The sequence below is a fragment of the Felis catus genome, chromosome E1 (assembly GCF_018350175.1).
Source record: "Felis catus isolate Fca126 chromosome E1, F.catus_Fca126_mat1.0, whole genome shotgun sequence".
Lineage (NCBI taxonomy): Eukaryota > Metazoa > Chordata > Mammalia > Carnivora > Felidae > Felis > Felis catus.
In genome coordinates this window covers 34,485,199-34,505,568 of record NC_058381.1, presented here as the reverse complement: position 1 = coordinate 34,505,568, position 20,370 = coordinate 34,485,199, and the positions used below count along the sequence as shown (strand labels likewise).

Here is a 20,370-nt window from a genome sequence, read left to right as displayed (position 1 = left end):
GTCTCTGGGCCCTTCGGTAGGCAGAGATGGAATATATACGTGTAGATATACGTATATATATATGCATGTGACATGTCGCATGAATACACACATGTACCTTAGAATATCATGAATTCATATTTATAAGTCCAATTCCAACCCATCCCACAAGACTTTTTATTTTCCCATATCTGTATTTGTATCTCTCTTCTGCCACAGTAAAAACCTTGGCTCCCGCCCAAATTACATGTACCTATTTGCTCAATTCTTTCATACATTTAGTTTCAGGAGCACTACTGCTAAAAAACAAACAAACAAACAAACTTATGAGTCCAGAATTTCTTTGTAGTTCTACCTCCCTCAACTGAAGGACAGAGTATTAAGAGTTACTTGGGGGGCACTTGGGTGGCTTGGTTGGTTGGGCGTCCGACTTCAGCTCAGGTCGTGAGCTCATGATCTCTGAGTTTGAGCCCCGTGTTGGGCTCTGTGCTGACAGCTCGGAGCCTGGAGTCTGTTTCAGATTCTGTGTCTCCCTCTCGTTCTGCCTCCCTGCGACCCCCTGCCCCCGCCAACACTCTGTCTCTCTCAAAGATAAACATTAAAAAAAAAAAGTTACTTGGATTATTTTCTCCTTCCTTCAATATGACTGTTAATGATTTGAAGTAAGTTGACTTTGGTTTTTAGTCTTCCCTGCCATCCTTATTGAATTAATTTCATTTCTGGAAAAATGGCTTTGCTTCCAAAGATAAAGAACTATATAAAAAGTTGTAACTTGGAAACATGTTGCTCCTTCCCTGCTTCACCATCCACCTTTGTAGGCAGGTAACCAACTTTACTGCTTTCTGGTTCATCCTTCTTGTGTGTTTTGAAAAGGTAAATAGGTATATTTTCTTATTCCTTCTTTCTTATAGAAAAGGCCACATGCTAAATTTCTCTGTCCTTTGCTTTTATTAACTTAGAAATATATCCTGGAAATCATTCCATTTCACAGTGCACAGACATCTTCTTCATTCTTTTTTCAACTGCACAGTACTCCACTGTGTGCATGTTTATTCAATCTTCTTTGGACAGTTTTCAATGCTTTACAATTACAAATACTGCTGCAATGAATGAACTTATGCATGTGTGAACCTATGTATATATTTAAAACTGAGGATCACCTTCAGAATATATTCTTTGGGTAGAGGAGTGAATGTATATGTAATTTAGTTAGGTATTACCCAATTTCTTCCCACAGAAATTTTACCATTTTGCATTTGCATCAGCAACAGTGAGAGTGTGTGTTTCCCTACAGTCTCAGCATGTGATTTCTTTTTGCCAATATAACAGATGAAAATGGTATGTCTGTGTAGTCTTTTTTTTAAACTTTCTACTTGGAAAGAACTTCAAACTTCTAGGAAAGTTGGAAAAATCGTACAGTGAAATCCTGTGTACTCTATTCAGATTTGCCAACGACTAACATTTTGCCTCGTTGGTTTCATTCTTCTCTCTAGATATACTGACTTTTACTAAAACATTTAAGAGTAAGTTGCATAGATCACATCTTTTTGTCCTCCCCAAATTCAGTATGCATTTCCTAAGAATAACATTGTTCTCTCGTAACTACAGCATAGTTATCAGCTTCAGGAAATTTAACATTAATGTGATATTCTCCCCCAATTTACCATCCGCAGTCCAGTGAACCCAATAATGTCCTTTATATAGCATTTCTTCCTTTCAGTCTCCAGGATCGCATATCGTATTTGTTTGCTTAGTTTCTTCAATCTGGAAGATTACTTTTGAATAATGCAGGCTCCCTCCCCACCTTTAAAAATTTTTTTTAATGTTTATTTACTTTTTGAGAGACAGACAGAGTGTGAGCAGGGGAGGGGCAGAGAGAGAGAGAGGGAGACAGAATCCGAAGCAGGATCCGGGAGCACAGAGCCCGATGCAGGGCTCGAACTCACAAGCTGGGAGATCATGACCTGAGCTGAAGTCAGATGCTTAACTGACTGAGCCACCCAGGCGCCCTGCCTCCCCACCTTTTTAATAGACTGTTTCTCATTTGAGGCTCCTGTTTCCTCATTAGATCAGGTTATGTATCCCCGTAATACTACATAAGTGATATAACCTTCTCAGAATATTACATCTAGAGGCAAAAGATGCCTATCTGTTCCTCATCGCTGATGCTAATTTTAATCATTCTTCAAGGTGTTGAAATTTTACACAGTACTTATCATATTTCTCCTTGCAACTAGCAAGCAATCTTGTAGACATATTTTAAAGTATGTGAATATTGTTTCTCATTGAAATCTCACCCCACCCAATCCCATCCCTAAATTTAACGTCCAATAGCTCTTGCCAAACCAAACATTACTGTGATGGCTGAAAAATGATTTTGTAATTCTAGCACTCTTTTACCAGTCAGCATAAAATTCTTCCATCTTCTCCTTAGGTTTACCTACCTACCTACCTACCTACCTACCTACCTACCTACCTTTATTATCAGTATCAACTCCTACTTCTTTTCTTCCCCAATGGTTTATAATTCACTACTGTCCTATTTTACTTTGGAGCTCAAATTATCCCATACTCAGCTACATGGATTTTTAAAAAATTTTTCTTTTATTTATTTTGCGGGGGGGGGGGGGGGGGGGGGGAGGGGCAGAGAGAGAATCCCAAACAGGCTCCGTGCTGTTATTGTGGAGCCTGATACTGGGGCTCAATCCCATGAACTGCGAGAACATGACCTGAGCAAAAATCAAGAGTTGGGACACCCAACTGACTGAGCCACCCAGGTGCCCATCAAACTATATGCATTCTTTTGAACTTGCTCCTGCATCATTTTCACATGATACAATCAATTTTTGAGTACTGATTTTCTGGCATATCAAGATATTCCAGGATCATCTTGTACCTACATTATTCCAGCCCTGAAATCAACCATTTCTCCAAGGAGCTCTCATTCTTTTCAGTGGGGAATGGTATTAACCACCAAGATGTGCTCAGCTGTTTTACACAGAGCCATTTCTGTATCTTCTTTTCTGCATCTGTGTGATGTGTGTTCTTTTGTCCTTTTATCTTTAGGGTTTTTCGTCTTTTAAATATTTTTTTCAAAGTTCTTTGTATTTAGGAATTGACCCTTTGTAACATATGGCAAAATTTTATTTTGCTTATAAAGTGGTCATGAAATTAATTTTGTAAACACAGTAACATTTATCACTACTTTTATTGCAACTTGATTTTGACTCTTAGAAAATTTTTTCTTAGAACCAGTGTATAGAAAAGTTTACCCATATCTTAACATATTTTTTAGTACTTATTTTTGAGAGCGTGCATGTGTGCAAGTGGGGGAAAGGCAGAGAGAGAGAGAGGATGAGAGAGAGAGAATCTAAAGCAGCCTCCACGCAGGCAGACCAGAGCCTGACATGGGGCTTGATCCCACAACTGTGGGATCACGACCTGAGCCAAAATCAAGAGTCAGATGCTTAACTGACTGAGACACCAGTTGACCCACCCCACTTTTTTTCTGGCTTACTTTTTTTGTTCTTTTTCCTTTCTGAGCTGGGAATTATTTATTTTCACTCTTTTGTTTTTACTGTGACAAAGTAACCAGATTACGGGCACCCGGGGGGAGCTTAGTCGGTTAGGTGTCCAATTCTTCATTTTGGCTCAGGTGATCATCTCATGGTTCTGGAGTTTGAGCCCCAAGTCAGGCTCTGTGCTGATAGCTCCATGTGCTGCATGGAATTCTCTCTCTTTGTCCTTCCCCTGCATGTACAAACATGTGCACTCTCCCTCTCTCTCAAAAAACAAAAACAATAATAATAATAATAATAATAATAATAATAATAAAAATAAACAAAGTAACCCAATAAGGCCTAAGATTTGCTCTGGCTAAGCCATCTCAGTAAATCAAGATTTAGTAACCAAGTTTCTATGCTCACCTCTGTGTAAAAAGGCAGGCTTATGTAAACTATCAGTGCTCACCCACTCAGCACACATTGCCTGACCCAGCTCTAATACTTCTCTTTGCTCCAGTAAGAAAACCAACAGCAAAATGCCCAGTGTAACTTCCTTGTTCCTGCTTCCACTTTGGTCTATAAAAATCTCTTGCTTTGTAAAGCAATTTGGAGCTCCTTTCTATCTGCTAGATTGGATGCTGGCCAATTTATCAACTGCTAAATAAAGTCTGTAAGATTTTTAAAAAATTACTCAGTCGAACTTTGTCCTTTAATACGATAGAATTAGGACTATGAATTTTCCTCTGCTCACTGCCTTACATGTATTTCATAGATTTGTATATGCACGATTTTCATTATCATAATTTTTTAGAAACTCTGTAACTTGTTTACAATACTCCTTGTACCCAAGAGGTTTTTTCCTTGACTGAGGAATAATTTTGAATGTGTATCAAGGCGCAGAATTTTTCTGTCACTCTAGAAAGCACCCTCATGTCCTTTCCCAGTCAATCCTTCTCCTCCCCCATTAAAGTTCTATTACTACTGGTTAATTTTGCATATGCTTATTTAAAAAAAATTTTTTTTAAATGTTTATTTATTTTGGGAGACAGACAGTGCGAATGGGGGAGGGGCAAAGAGCGAGGGAGACACAGAATCTGAAGCAGGCTCCAGGCTCTGAGCTGTTAGCACAGAGCCCGACACGGGGCTCGAACTCACGAACTCTAAGATCATGACCTGAGCTGAAGTTGGGACACTTAACCGACTGAGCCACCAGGTGTCCCTGCATATATTTATTTAAATAGAATATAACACCACGGACATTTTTATAACTAATTTAGCTCACTCAACATAGTATTTTTTCAGCATATTTGAGATTTATGCATATTATTACACATATGATTGGTTCATTGCTTTTTACTAATACTGCACTTTAACAACATTTGTTTATGCATTCTCCATCTAGATTTGACTACTTTGAATAAAGTCGCTATGAATATTCTCGTACAAGGCTTTCTAACATACAACAGAAGGCTTCTAAATTTCGAAGTGGAAATGTCCTTTTGCTTTTTGTTTTCTTATATGGGACCTACTAATGTTTTCCTGTTGTATAAACTATTTTTGTGAATATTTTGTGGTTGAGAGAATGTACAGTATTCTGGTTTTAGGATGCAGATACACCAGAAAATCTGCTTCATTAAGTTTTGATCTTTTATAGTCCTACTTTCTGTCTACTGTACCTATCCTGTGTTCAGTGTCAATCTCCAACTTAAAGTGCTTTTTATGATTTGCATTTCTCATAATTTTTGCTTTATAAAGATTGTTGCTGTATTTGGTATAGAACTATTATATCTTTGTTATGAATTATGGGTTGTAGCATTACAAGCTGTCCTCCTTTGTCATTTAGTGCTTTTTGGTTTGACTTCTAGTGTGGTATCAGCACTGCCGATCCTGCTTTCATATTACTTCTATTTGCTTGGTTTATCTTTGTCCATCTTTTTATTTTTCGCTGTTCTAAAGATCTCATGTTATAAAGTTAGATTTTGATTTTATTCTCATATAACTGACATAGATTAGTTTGTTGGAGTTTGATTTTTGAGCTAATCTGAAAATCTTTTTATTGGTGAGGGAATCCTTACTGATATGACTGGTATGTTTGATTTCAATTCTGTCATATTATTTTGTTATAATTACTACGTGCATTATGGAACATTCATCACTTGATTTTTCATGATGGTTTTCTTTGGCCTTTTAAATTAAATTTGCAGTGTTTTGAAAGGTTTATATATGTATATATATATTTTTTTCTAATGCTTACCTTTGAATATTTTGTATTTCTTTAAAAACTTTTTTTAAATGTATGTTATTTTTGAGAGAGAGAGACAGAGACAGAGCCTGAGTGGGGAAGAGAGGGAGACAGAATCTGAAGCAGGTTCCAGGCTCTAAGCTGTCAGCACAGAGCCTGATGCGGGGCTCAAACTCACAAACCAGGAGATCATGACCTGAGCTGAAGTTGGATGCTTAACCGACTGAGCCACCCAGGCGCCCCTCCCTCTTTTATATTTCCATGTATCTTTTTTCTTACCTAACCTTTTTTGTCAGCTTCAAATGGTACCATTTTAATCCCTTGGAATAGTTAACCTACAGTCAATAGTGTTACTCTAGTTTTTCCCTCCTAGTTTTTTTAGCTCCCTTCTTTCCACTGTCAGATCCTGTAACATTTATGTACACCATTCTGCTACCTACACCCCTACTCCTGATTTTAACCTTAGTTCAAAAAGACATGTAAAATACTGTCAAACTTTTTGCAGAAAATTTCCCAAATGTCTCTTTTAGATGCAGCTCATCCTTTAAGTTTCCTTGGGAAGGGCTCCTGAGAACAGTATTCTCTAAATTCTTGTCCGTGTTTAAAACGTTTTCTACAGTCTTGACATTCAAAAGACAGTTGACTGGATATAAAATCTTTGGTTAGAATTTTCTTTCCTTATGCTACCACATTATTGTCTTGCTTTGTAGGTGATACCAGTCGAATTCTCTAGACCTTGTAAGGCACTTCATCTTTTACCTGTAAGCTTGGAGAATTTTTCTGTTTCTTTAAAGCCATACAGCTTTACTAAAACATAGCCTGCAGTTCACCTTCTGGTATGAACTTCTGATGTATAGACCTAGATCTCTATAGCCAGAAAGTTTTCTTGATTATGGTTTTATTAAAAGATTTTATTAAAAAAATTCCCCCCCTAATGTTTATTTTTGAGAGCGCACTTGCACACACACACAGGTGCAAGTGGGGGAGGAGAGAGAGAGGGAGTCACAGGATCTGAAGCAGGCTCCAGGCTCTGAGCTGTCAGTACAGAGCCCGATGCAGGGCTCGAACCCATGAACTGTGAGATCACAACCTGAGCCAAAGTCAGATGCTTAACCAATGGAGCCACCCAGGCGCCTCTAAAAGATTTTTCTTTTTCTAAAAAATATTTATTTTTGAGGGAGAGAGAGCTCAGGCAGGGAGGAGCAGAGAGAGACAGCGGGAGATCAAGGATCTGAAGCAGGCTCTGTGATGACAGCAGAGAGGCTGATAGGAGGTTCAAACTCATGAACGGTAACGAGATCATGACCTGAACTGAAGTTGGGCGCTTAACCGACTGAGCCACCCAGGTGCCCCCCCAAATTTTTATTTTTTAAAGTAATCTTTACACCCAACATGGGGCTTGAACTCACAACTCCGAAACCAAGAGTCACATGTTCTACCAACTGAGCCAGTCCAGGTGCCCCTATTCTTTTTCCTTATTGAGGGACACTAAATACATGTTACTTTTTGGAACCCTCTTCCATTTAAAGTATCAGTTAGAAAAGAATTTCATTTTCATTCTCTTGACCATTTTCCTGCTTTGCTTCAATCTCTTTTATTATGTTTGCCTTTGAATCTACTGTTTGGGGAAAACTTTATAATTCAGTCTTCATCTGATAGGATTTCTTCTTCTTTTCTCTAAGTGTAATCTACTCTGATTTTATTTGTTTTTTTTTTTTTTATTTTCCTTTCTTAGTTTTAGATTTCTGAATCATGGTTTTCTTTTCCTTATATCTCTAACCAATGGTTTGACGGTGTTTTATTTCATTTTGAGTGTTGTGTCAATTTTTTTCTGCGTTTTTCTGGGTGGGGGAGAGGAAGATTTTCATTAGTTGAGATGTTCTGATTCACATTATTTTTTCCAATAGTTCTGTCTGCATGTATTCCACTCTTTCCTATTTCTATTTATTTCACGGTCAAGGGTTCCTGGTTCCAGAACACTCCTACGTTTACTTTCTCTTTCTTTTTCTGTAAGAGTTGTTAGTCTCTCCTTTTCCTTCTTTCTCTTCACTGCCACGTCTCCACCTCTTCCCTACGAGGCACTGGTTACTTTCAAGCTCTTCTCCATGGCTGAAGCTGCAAACTACCAAATTTCAAACCTGTGTTCAGTATTTTGGAACTTAGTGTTGGAGTCTTCTCTTTTGGAAGCGATACTCTGTGCTTCATCTAAGTGTTCCATGGCCTAAAACCCTATCACTGAACCCATTAAAACCATTAAGCCTTCTCTCTCTCATTCTTCACATCCCGCAGGACTTGGCAGAAGGAGCTCCTGGAATCTGATTATTTCCCTTAGAGGTAATCTGAAGGTTGTGATAATCTGCTTATTATTTTTTTTTTAACGTTTATTTATTTTTGAGACAGAGAGAGACAGAGCATGAACGGGGGAGGGGCAGAGAGAGGGAGACACAGAATCTGAAACAGGCTCCAGGCTCTGAGCTGTCAGCACAGAGCCCGACGCGGGGCTCGAACTCACGGACCGTGAGATCATGACCTGAGCTGAAGTCGGGCGCTTAACCGACTGAGCCACCCAGGCGCCCCTGATAACCTGCTTATTAATAATGCTAAAGGCATGGGTGGTGTCTGATCGACATGTACTCTGTTGGCTTTATATAGATTTATGGAAAGGTGGGTGGGGAAATTGGATCAGGCTGCTGCCACTGTTCTCCAAAACTGAAGTTTACACATACATATTTACTCCTTTTTAGAAATACTGGTTTTGCCATTTTTTGAAACACGTTGTCCTCATCAGATTCACTTTTTGTATCACCTAACAGTTTTATAGAGTAAGTCTTCTCCATATTTATCAAATCTGATTCAGAAGCACATTTTGCTGTATGGGAGTTTATTTTAAATTCCATAGAAATCCCTCACTGCACTGTTTTTACTAGTGATTTGTAAAGGTCTATTATGATTAATACAATACATACAAGATGCTTGGTATGTGGCAGGCACATTCTAAGCACTTGATGTGTAGTAATGCATTTAATCCTCATAAATGTTATTACTCCCATTTTACAGATGAGGAAGCAGAGGCTCTAATAGGCTAAGCAACTTGCCCAAGGTCATACTGCTAAAATGAACACTAGCCACATGAATCAAGAAAATAATCTTAAACCTATGTTAAAGTTTAACCTGGTTTCTCTTTCTTCCCTTTAATTATTGTTGTTAGCTAACTTCTGTAAGCACAGATAACAAGGACCAAATAAAACTATTTCCAGTAGTGTGCCATTTTTTTTTTTTTTTTTTAGCACTTTGCTCTTCAAAATGAAACTGAAAAATCATGTTCATTTGTTTACTATCTATTTGAGACCTTGAGTGTAAGGTGATGGGAAACTGCAGGTGGGAGAATACGTTACTTGGTATTGGGGCAAATGTGAAAACTCCTCACTCACCACAGAGAAAGTCAAAATATCTAGGATTCATACACTGGGTGATATAAGCCTAATCAGAATCATGGAGATACATTCTAGGTGAAAAAGCTAAAGAATTAAAAGGACTTGTTTCATGAGAGCTATATTGGGAAGAGAAAGAGATTGTTATAAAGGACCCTGTTTTGGGGGCACTTTTACCATGGTTTCACATTAGGCGCATGTATTATTCTTATAAAAATAAAGGTCAATTTCTATGAAGTGTAAATCACCTTCTTAAAATTCATTAAGCTGGTAAAAATGGAGAGGCTGAGGATATTTGGCATTGGCAAATGTATGTGTGGAACAGCCCTGACACACCCTTCATAGGAGGGAAAATTTATGCCACCTTTTTGGAGGACAATTTGACATTATTTCTGAAATCTTACAAAAACAGGAGTATGCCTTTTGACCATGTAATTCTGCTTTTTGGAATCTGTCCTTCAGAAATACTCAAAGGACACAAGAATCTGTGTGGAAAAAGGTTTCTTGCAGCAATAATGTAGCAGTGAGAAACTGGAGGCAATCTAACCACCAGTAGGGAGATAAATACTAATAGGTAAAGTACTGAGAAAAAAGGAAATTGCACGTAGGAATGGCATGACTCACTTTTTATTAAAAGAAACAATATATGCTGGCATGTGCACAGATTGATAGATCTATGTTTGTTTGTATATGCATTTAGGAAGATCCTAGAAGGAACAGCTAAACTATTAACAGGGTGAGACTGGGATGGAAGGATTATTAACTTTTCTATGGTTTTCATTTTCCTTTTTTTTTTTTTTTAAAGGGGGGGAGGGGGCGGAAAGAATCTTAAGCAGGCTCCACGTTCAGCATGGAGTCCAACGTGGGGCTTGATCCCACAACCATGAGATCATGGCCTGAACTGAAATCAAGAGTCGGATGTACAACCAACTGAGCCACCCAGGTGCCCCCATTTTCCTTGTTTAAACAAAAAATGTGTAATACTTCTGTAGTGAAAAAAATAAAACAAGGTTTTTGTAGTGGCAAAACATAAGCAGGAGTGACAAATCACAGCAGAATTTCATTTCCCTACTGTAACTGTCACCTGATGAACCTCTCTCCCTATAAAGTCTACAAAGGAATTATAAAACTTTCCTAGGAGAAATTTTACAGAAGATATTTGAGATTCTAAATGCAAGCACAGATAAATATACAACCAGGTAATAGTCTAATTTCAGTATGATTAAACTCATCATAAGTTAATCAACTCTCCATTATCCAAACCAATAGGGTACAGCAGCCCACCTAATTTTCTAGGTTTTATAGTCATGAAGTGTAAGTTTCCTAAAACCTTGCGTTTGAAAGTTGTATGTGTAAACTCACAAAGTGAAAACTGAAGGAGTTAAGAGATCTAGGATAACTAGACTCAGCAGGAGCTAGAGAGCTCTTTAGCCCTTGCTGGTTTTCCTCATTCTGCCATCAGGTGAAAAGCTGTCTGGCATAGGGGTACAATTCACTGGCCTAAACCGAAATGCATTCATTCTTGCTCAGCTTACTATTAGGAGGAAGATAAACGGTGAGGACTTGGGATTACTGGGCTTCTGTTTTCCACAAGTTCAATGAGAAAGAAGAAATTCATGTCAATCAAGAGGATACTGAAAGCAATAATATACTGAATCACCTTTTTAGACTGAAAAGTACCCTGGGAATAACAGGAGAGGACAATATTCTACATCCAACAGTGAACAAAAGCAAGCTGTTCTTTGACATGTAAGAAATACAAATTTCGATCTTTTGGGGTTCAAGTTCTGGTTCTACCACTTAAGACTTTGGATGTTAACAATTACTTTGGTCTCAGTTTCCCTCTCTTCTAAATAAGGAAAACATCACTTACCACACAGGAAGGATGTATGATTAAATAAAATAATTCACATGAATGGGCTTTCAGTTCTTCAGAAGAAAGCTATGAATCCTTAAGTATGAACCTGAAAAGCTAATTAAAAATAAGATGACCATGTCAAAATTAAATATGAAATGCAGTAGCCAAAACGGTCTTTAATATCATTACCAGCTATCTATTCTATCACAAATAACAGAATTCATACTAAGGCTGGGACTGTAGTACAAATGCAGTTTGAGCAATCAAATGAGATCATTTATTAATATGTAAATATGGCAAAAAACAAGTTAAACAGACTATTCAGCATGATGTTGATTTGATACAACCCAAAACACTGATGTAGGGGCGCCTGGGTGGCTCAGTCAGTTAAACGTCCGACTTTGGCTCAGGTCACGACCTCACGTTTTGTGGGTTCGAGCCCTGCATTGGTCTCTGTGCTGACAGCTGGGGGCCTGGAGCCTGCTTCAGATTCTGTGTCTTCCTCACTCTCTCTGTGCCCCTCCCCCATTCATGCTCTCTTTCTTTCAAAAATAAACATTAAAAAAAAAAACTTAATAAAAACACTGATATAAGAAGATATTCTCTTGGTGTTTATCTTTTGAAAATATATCTGGAGCAGGTCGTACAAAAGATATATTATCACTGAACACTAATAACCGTTGGGTATTAATAACGATACAATTAAAATATGGTTAAACACATATGTGTACATAAGGGGATTATTTCTTTGGTGTATAAAATAATTTGCAACCAGCTAACTAAAGTTTTGAGGTCTAAAAGTAAAGCAATAGATGACATATCAGCCAATATTTATTGAGCAATATAGACAAATCATTATGCTAAGCAACAGAAATACAAAAATGTTTTAGATTTACTATGCATGTCCTACACACAGACTGCCAACTACGGAGAACAAGAAATAGTTGGGAGAACAAGAAATTACTGAAGTGATGAGTACTGCATACAATCTGTTCCATGAGAATAAGAGTAGTAATAGGTAACAGTGGAAAAAAAAAAGAACAAGGGATTTGGGGAGGATACTTAATACTTTATCATTCATAGCACCTTACAGTTTCTTACACACTGGCTGATCTACAGAAATCTTGGGATTGAGGCAGCGCTGAAGCTCGGCCCACATTCAGGCGAGAAAGATGAAGACTGAAGCGGTTAAGCAACTGAAGATCACAGGTCAGAAGCAGCAGAGTGAGAGCCTGGCCAGTTTGCCAACTTTTCCCAGAAGCTCATTTCTAACTACACTCTAAGTTACCAACACTGAAGTGAGAACTAGGAGGGAGCTCAGAAATATTCAAACGCAGTGTTTCCCTAATCAATCTGAAAAAGTTTCTGGGGCATGCGTTAAAAACAGAGGCCTCGCTGCACACCTACTGAATGCTAACCATCAGGAGAGAGGTTTTGTATTGCTGCAAGGGCCACAAGAGGTGGTTTTAATGATTAGTTAAGCCTGGACAACACTCTTTTATATATGCGTGTCCAAAAATCAAAATAAATCAAAATAAATCAAAATAAATCAAAATAAAAAACCGGGTCCTTCTGTTGTACTAGCTACCATTTAGGTGCTCAATAGCCACATGTGGCTAGCGGCTGCCATACTGCACAGCACATGTATAAAACATTCCAATCACTGCACAAAGTTCTGTAGGACAGTGCTGATTCTAGACCAGCCCTTCAACGGGAGGAGGATGAGCAAACAGAGGCACAGGATCTCGTCTGACAAGTGCTATGAAGCTCGTCAGTGGCAGAACTGAAACGCTAACCTAGTCTGCTAGTGCCTCTCTTACTGTGTCACTTCATCCCACCTCAAACCATGCTTTATTCAAATGGGAATTACTTTCTTTCCACCCTTTCTTCTCGGTTCCAGCAAAGAAAGAAAAAAAGTCTACATTTGTGTGTGTGCATGTCAGGGGGGAAGGTCATGAAAAAATCATGATTAAATCTAAACCAATCTGCAAATTTGTATAAAACTAAGAGTAGTGTCTGACAGTTAAGAATACTCTGGTGTTCGGAGGCATTTCTTAGCTTGCTTTAACCATTTTAACTCCTTCCTCGTCTACTGACCCGTTGTTTTTATCTTTCTCTTGGACTTGAAATCCTGAAACTAATGTTACATTTTAACTGGCTTACCTTAAAATTATAAACGTGAATAGGTTACATCTTATTCAGCAAATGTTTTAAAGATGAAAACTGAGAAATAAGGAGCAACCAAAAAATAGTACTTGTCTAATTTTAGAATGTGGTCACTCAAACCACTGAGTACTCTTGGCTTTCAGTAATCTAGTGGTTTCGTATTTATGACATTAATATGCTGTTTTCACTTGCAACTTACAGCTCTACCTTCTTTTGACTACTATGTTATATTTTCAAACAACTCCAGGGACTAGAAGCAACTGAACTGCAGGAAGGTTTAGACACCAACATGTAACCACCCATTAAAAAAAAAAAAATACAACAGTGTCTTCTTTAAAAATAAAACCAGTTGTTCCTGTCTAGTATGTTCAGAACGCAAATGTCTCCTAAGTCAATTTAAGTCATGACAGTTCATGTTTAAAGCAAGCAGGAAAATAACTTGGGACTCCATAGTAATTAAAACTTTAAAGACAGAATCACACAGCTCTGTCAGCTTTTTTTCAGCACCTAGTATTCATTTCCATGTTAAATTCTAGTGACTACATGTGGATGAAATAGATGTCAAACTCTATTTGGATTAAACTAAAAATTAAAAATTTGAAAGCTAAAAAACATGGCCCAATAGAAAATACTTATGAACAAATACTTATTGAAGACAGTTTTACGTAATTTACAAGGCACCCAGAAGCCCTGAGATGGGTTCTATATAAATAGAAGCTACTTGTTATTCAGAGAAAGAGTGCAAAAAAAGACAGCTATTTTCTTTCTAAACACTCATTGGTGTTGAGGTAAACAAATAAAAAAAACAACAACAACAAACAGTCTAAGTAAGCATGGCAGAGCAGAGCAAGAGTCTCTAAGTCAGAAGAGGGGGAGAGAGAAAAATGTTGTTTCAATATTTTAAACAGGGCACTGGGAGTTTAAAAGGAAATTTATTCTTTGGTTTTTACACCAGATTCATTACTTCTACATCTTATATTGTCTTGACTCCATTTCAAGGAAGAGGAATGACAAGGGCCCTGCAGATTCTAATGCCAACAAAACTACTTTCGGGGGCAGCACAGCTCACCAATTGAAGGACAACATTAGGAAAACGTTAACTGACAACAGCAGAAACTGAACTATCTCAGCTCCTGAGTGATAAACAGCATGCACGGAAATGAAGAACATAAAAACTAATGCAAACTGTAAACAAATACGAAAGTGCTCCAAAAACTTCAAATCTCCTATAAGAACTGCACAAGAAAATAACAAAGAAAGAAAGGAGAGCATTGCGAGGGGAGGGGCCTTGAAAGGAAGCCGGGTTGGAAAGGAAGACACAGGTCAAAGTTGGGGGGAGGGGGGGAGTGGCTCTGACCACGTCTGCACCAGGAGGTGCTTCTAACAGCTTCAGTACTATCCCCAAAGGCAATCTGAGGAATCCTTAGGGAGAGTGATTTAGGCAACAAGCTAATGTGCTTTGAGCGAGGAGAGAGACATAGAGAAGGAAGCCGAGTTTTCCAAGTACAAAAAAGATGCACTCTAGTGACAGAGAACAGCCATGAAATCCCAGACTGTAATTCCCAAGCTTCCTGTAGAAAAATATCAACCGTCCTCAGACATGCCAGCCAGTGCATCTGAAAAATGACCCAGCAAAGTTTTCAGCTGGCCCTCACTATCTCCCAAACCCTCCTTCCTCCACTTCCCTGCTGTTCTTTCCTGGCACACAAAATATAGGCCAATGAGCGGTGGGTGGGTGAGGAGGATGTGAGAGAAAATTTGAGAAGTAAAAAAGGGAGCATCTGAACAAGGGCATGAATGAGACTGGAAGGTCTAACAGGGGCAGGCGAACAACGATACGAACGGCTGGAAAAGCGGAAGGGCTTTCCCGGGCGGCAGAGAGCGGTCAGGTTTGGGAAGGGTGTAGGCACAGGCCAGACTACCTACCACTTGTCAGAGAGGCTGCAGAGGGGACGGCTGCTTTGGGTGACCTCTAATGTCTCTTCCGACTCTGAAATGTTAGGATTCTTATTTCACAAAAGAGAACGCAACGGTCCCAGAAGCCCATCGACCTAGAACCCTTTTAAACAAGCGGCCCAGGCGGCTGCTGCCCAAAACACCACTCCCACCTCTCCCTCCCACACGTGCCCACCCCGCCCCCTTTCGCTATTTTCACCTCCACGTGCGAAATGCCTCGCGGCACTCGCCCCGGAGGGGACAGGCGCCTTCCCCCGCAAAGCACCCGAATCTAGCCCCCGCCCCCGGGGCAAGTGAGGACTCCACTCTCCCACCCTGGACGGCTAAAAAAGGAAAAGTCTCAAACCCAGCCTCCCTCCCCCCACCAGCCAGGGCTGAAGGGGGAGGGGGGGCGGGACGCAGAGAAAAACTTTCTTCTAAAATTTTTCCTCCAAAGAGCGAAGGGAGCAGAGAGAACCCCGCCGAGTCCGGGGCTGAGGGGTGGGGGGAGGGGAACCCCCCGAATCGTTTAACGGCCGGTAGGGGGAGGGGGACTCTGGAGGTTGAGGGGGCGTGGGATGGAGAAGCAGGCCTGGGAGCGGGGTCAGGGAGCTGCAGGGGTTCCTGGGGTCGGGGAGCTGCAGGCGTCCCCCCCACCTGGCACACAAAGCGGCTGCCGCGCTCGGCTCTCACCAGATCCTTTGTGTTTTCCATCAGGGCCTCATGGGTAGGGGTTGTCCGTGCTCCCCGGGCCCGCGGCGCCCCCTCCCCGAGCTGGGGGCAGGCGCCTCTCCCCAGGACTACGGCGACTACAGGGGAGCCCCCGCTGGGCCCAGACCGGTGGCGGCTGCGGCAGCCCCCGGATTTCCCCCCTTTAACTCGGGTGGCCCCAGGATATCAACAACATTAGCATAGCCCTCCCTCCCCAGCGCGCCTGCGCCGTGACCCGCGCCCCGATTGGCCCACTTCCCTACATACCCTCCTCTCTCTCTCCTCCAGCGTGGGACCCTCTGCAGGCTCCGTACTCCAAGGGCTGTACCAAGACGAAGGGGTGGGAAAGGCAACCGCGGCTCGTGTGAAGTCGAGTGGTTACAGAGTCAGGAAGAAAAGTAGAAGTTTGATTCAGTCATCCCACTCTGTACTCTGGCTTTCTTGTGCTCCTTTCAATCAGTTGCAGCCGCGAAGTTGTGTTGGAAAAAATTTTCCACTCCAGTCACGCCGCTTCCCCCTCCACCCGGAAGATTGGTCCTCCCGGAGGAACTCCCCTACGGGGAGGGGTTGGTGAGGGGAGTGGGCGTTACGTAGGGAGAGAGTGTCGGTCACGTGCTAACAGGCCGCGCAGGCTCCTTCCGACCCCGCGGGGCCTCAGCGGCCGCGGAAACCGAACCGTCTCGGCGCACGCGCAGCGAGGTTCCACGTGAGCGCCTGCGTTTCTTCTCAAACCCAACGATGCCGCCGGAACGTAGAAGCCGAACGAGACCGGACCGGAGAACCGGAGTGAGGCTGGGCCGGAAGAGCCGAATGAAGCCGGACCGGAGAGCCGGAGCAGGGCCGGGCGGGCCGCCCCGAAAGGCTGCTCCTTCATCCCAGCGGAAACCGCCGGCCCGGCCGAGCACAGCGGCCGCTGCGATCGCAGTCGCGGCGGAGGAAGAGAGACGGCTGCGGCAGCAGAACCGCCTGACGCTGGAGGAGGACAAGCCGGCCGTGGAGCGGTGCCTGGAGGAGCTGGTGTTCGGCGACGTCGAGGACGACGAGGACGCGCTGCTACGGCGTCTGCAGGGCCCGCGGGTGAGGGAGGCCGCGGCGCGCGGACTGGGCGCGCTCGGGCGGGGCGCGCGGTGGGCGGCGAGCCTCCGGGGGCGGAGCCTGGGCGACCTGCGGCGCCGGGAGCGCTCAGGTCGGCGGGCGCCCGAGAAGGCGGGCGCCGACGGGTGCCAGACTGGAAGTCTCAGCTGGGCGGGGACATCGCCTTTCTCCGCCCCCGGGGCAGCCCCTGCGCCTAGTATCCAGCAGGCGCTCTACACGTACGTTGAGCCAACTGCAGGCGCGAGCTTTTTTCGCGGCTCAGCCCCACCTCCTCTCCCCCAAATCATTCTTTCTTTCCTCGTCGTTCGATCCCCTGCCTCAGTACCTTGCCGTGATTTGGGAGTTGTGGAATCAGAATTCGTGGGCCCGGGCCTGGGAATGTGCGTTTTAACAGCTTCCCAAGTGATTGACTAGCCAAGTTTTGAGAATGATCGTGTATTTGCCTGTTAGGTCGTTGTTAGCCTGTTGGGGACCACGTACTTTTCCTGGCAGTGAAAATCTTGCATTCTTTTCATCATCCCTTTTCCTTTTGCACACTTTTTTATCAGTTTTTTTTTTTGCACATTTGTAATCATCCCTTTTATGCTATAACTTTTTTTTTTTTTTTTTCGAGACAAGGAGAGTTCCAGAAATTGTTCTAGTCAGTGGAGGAGACACAGCAACGGACAAAACCTGACAAAAATCCCTGCTGTCTTGGAGCATGTGTACTAGAAGGAGATAAAACGCAAACACGTCAGGGACATGTGTTGAAGAGAAAAAAATGAAAGTGTTAGGGAAAGGAAGATGAGTGTGTGTGGAGAGCTGTGAAATTTTACGTAGGATGGCCCAGCAAAGCCTCACAGAATACTCAGTTTGGGAAGTGAATGCAGACCTACTAAGTGGCCAGTGTCAGTTGATTGCCAGAATCTCCTTTGGGTGCTTATGAGAGAAGCTGCAGAAAACTAGTTGGGAAGTAGAGAACTGTTACTGGACAAATGCTGGCGGGTGGGACAGTTTTATAGTCCAGAAAAGGGACATTATGTGCGAGGTGGGATTTGTTGAGCTTTGAAGGATCACAGGCTGGTAATAGACCAGGGAGAACTCAAGTGGACATGTCTAATGTGGTCTTCGGAAAAGCTCAAGCTCATTTCTGGGAGCGTTCTGTGGTCTAGATTTAGATTTGATAGTTGAGTGTAAGTTTTCTTTTTTTTTTTTAAATAAGCTAGCGGGGCGCCTGGGTGGCGCAGCCGGTTAAGCGTCCGACTTCAGCCAGGTCACGATCTCGCGGTCCGTGAGTTCGAGCCCCGCGTCGGGCTCTGGGCTGATGGCTCGGAGCCTGGAGCCTGTTTCCGATTCTGTGTCTCCCTCTCTCTCTGCCCCTCCCCCGTTCATGCTCTGTCTCTCTCTGTCTCAAAAATAAATAAACGTTGAAAAAAAAAATTAAAAAAAAAAAAAAAAGAAAGTTTAGGTTACAGTCCTAGTTTTAAAGAAGAGAATTTAGGGGCGCCTGGGTGGCGCAGTCGGTTGAGCGTCCGACTTCAGCCAGGTCACGATCTCGCGGTCCGGGAGTTCGAGCCCCGCGTCGGGCTCTGGGCTGATGGCTCAGAGCCTGGAGCCTGTTTCCGATTCTGTGTCTCCCTCTCTCTCTGCCCCTCCCTCGTTCATGCTCTGTCTCTCTCTGTCCCAAAAATAAATAAACGTTGAAAAAAAAAATTTAAAAAAAAAAGAAAGTTTACTCTAGGTTACAGTCCTAGTTTTAAAGAAGAGAATTTAGGGGCGCCTGGGTGGCGCAGTCGGTTGAGCGTCCGACTTCAGCCAGGTCACGATCTCGCGGTCCGTGAGTTCGAGCCCCGCGTCGGGCTCTGGGCTGATGGCTCGGAGCCTGGAGCCTGTTTCCGATTCTGTGTCTCCCTCTCTCTCTGCCCCTCCCCCGTTCATGCTCTGTCTCTCTCTGTCCCAAAAATAAATAAACGTTGAAAAAAAAAATTAAAAAAAAAATAAATAAATAAGCTAGCATGAGCAGGGGAGAGGCAGAGAGGGAGAGAGAGAATCCCAAACAGGCTCAGTGCGGTCAGCATGGAGCCGGACATTGGGCTCCATCCCACAAACGCTGAGCTCATGACCTGAACTGGTATCAAGAGTTGGACACTTACCCAACGGAGCCACTCAGGCACCCCTCAATCACGTTGTTTTTGATGCTAGTCTGTCTCTCATCCCGTGATTTCTGTAGTTCCCAGATTTTTCCTGCTCCTTTCCTCACCTGTCAACTTACCTTTTGTTGTTCTTGTCTGACTTGATCTTTTCCTTTCAGCATGTCCGCGTGCTCTCACCCTACCTGCCCCTCCATCTTACGGTGCCGTTCTCTAATCTCTGCTTTTATGTTCTGTCTCTAGCATTTGCTTTGGTAGCATTGTCCCATTATTTCATCAGAGGGCCTACAAAGCATTCTTACAAGACATCTAACTAGTCTGCTGAAAAACTCGTGTTTGAAGGCAATTTTGTCATCTCTAGGTTCAAGTACAGGAAGACTCCGGTGACTCGGAAGTGGAGAATGAAGCAAAAGATAATTTTCTATTTCAAAAGAAGCCAGTTTGGGTGGATGAAGAGGATGAAGATGATGAAATGTAGGTTGCTGAGTTTTTCTTCCAGAATTCCTCTGTGTACTTTAAAAATTGTTTTGCAAGTTTTAAAGTTTTTTTTTTTTAATTTTTTTTATTTTAATTTTTGTTTTACCATTTATTTATTTTTGAGACAAGAGACAGAGCATGAATGGCGGGGGGGGGGGGGGGGGGGGGGGGTCAGAGAGAGAGGGAGACCCAGAATCTGAAGCAGGCTCCAGGCTCCAAGCTGTCAGCACAGAGCCCGACGCGGGGCTCGAACTCACAAACCGCGAGATCATGGCCTGAGCCGAAGTCAGATGCTTAACTGACTGAGCCACCCAGGCGCCCCTTAAAGTTTTCTTTACAAGTTGGTGATTATGTGAAGATTTGAAAAATACTGTGAAGCAGAGAAAAGAAAAAGGTCATTCATGAACCCACAAGCAAGGGAGAACCAGTTAACACGCTGGCATTCTTTCCTGCTCTCTTCTCCTGTGTGCCGTATGGGATAGCAAAGAAAGCACGGTGTTTGGTGTCCTGTTTGAGTTTGCCTTTTTATTTGGCCACTTCCTAACTGACCAAGGGCAGGTTTGGAACTGCCTTTTCTCTTTTGAATGGAGGTAACAATAGTAACAATATCAGAAGGCTTTTGAGAATGAATGAAACGTATATGTGAAGCTCTTAGCGCAATGCCTGAAACGAAAGGCTAGGGACAAAGCACACAAAATATCTACTTTAATACGTGAGAATGTCTTGTCTTGTGAGCATTTCTCCCCACTTAGGAGTAAAAGCTTTGTAAACATTTTAAAATGGATAAAATACAGTCCATTTTGTGAACTAATTGTAATTTATCAAAGTATTGTTGGACAGATAG

At 42.4% G+C, this 20,370-nt stretch overlaps 2 protein-coding genes across 20 annotated transcripts in view; one reads left to right on the top strand and one right to left on the bottom strand.

Annotated features, from left to right (window-relative positions):
- MBTD1 (mbt domain containing 1) overlaps nt 1-16,234 on the bottom strand; it is a 70,657-nt gene extending 54,423 nt beyond the window's left edge. For 4 of the 18 annotated variants that reach the window (XM_019817665.3, XM_019817666.3, XR_006589858.1 and 1 more), the window contains exon 1: nt 15,808-16,061. In XM_019817665.3, coding sequence (XP_019673224.1) covers nt 15,808-15,828 — 21 coding nt within the window. In that variant the 5' untranslated portion in view covers nt 15,829-16,061. The other 14 variants (XM_045045128.1, XM_006940197.4, XM_019817663.3 and 11 more) reach the window with 12 other exon arrangements.
- Nucleotides 16,235-16,563: 329 nt separating this feature from the next.
- The window catches only part of UTP18 (UTP18 small subunit processome component), a 42,907-nt gene continuing 39,100 nt past the window's right edge, over nt 16,564-20,370 (top strand). For both annotated transcript variants that reach the window (XM_023244494.2, XM_023244493.2), the window contains exons 1-2: nt 16,564-16,902; nt 19,411-19,523. In XM_023244494.2, the coding sequence (XP_023100262.1) occupies nt 16,564-16,902; nt 19,411-19,523 (452 nt within the window). The remainder of the gene's footprint in view (nt 16,903-19,410; nt 19,524-20,370) is intronic.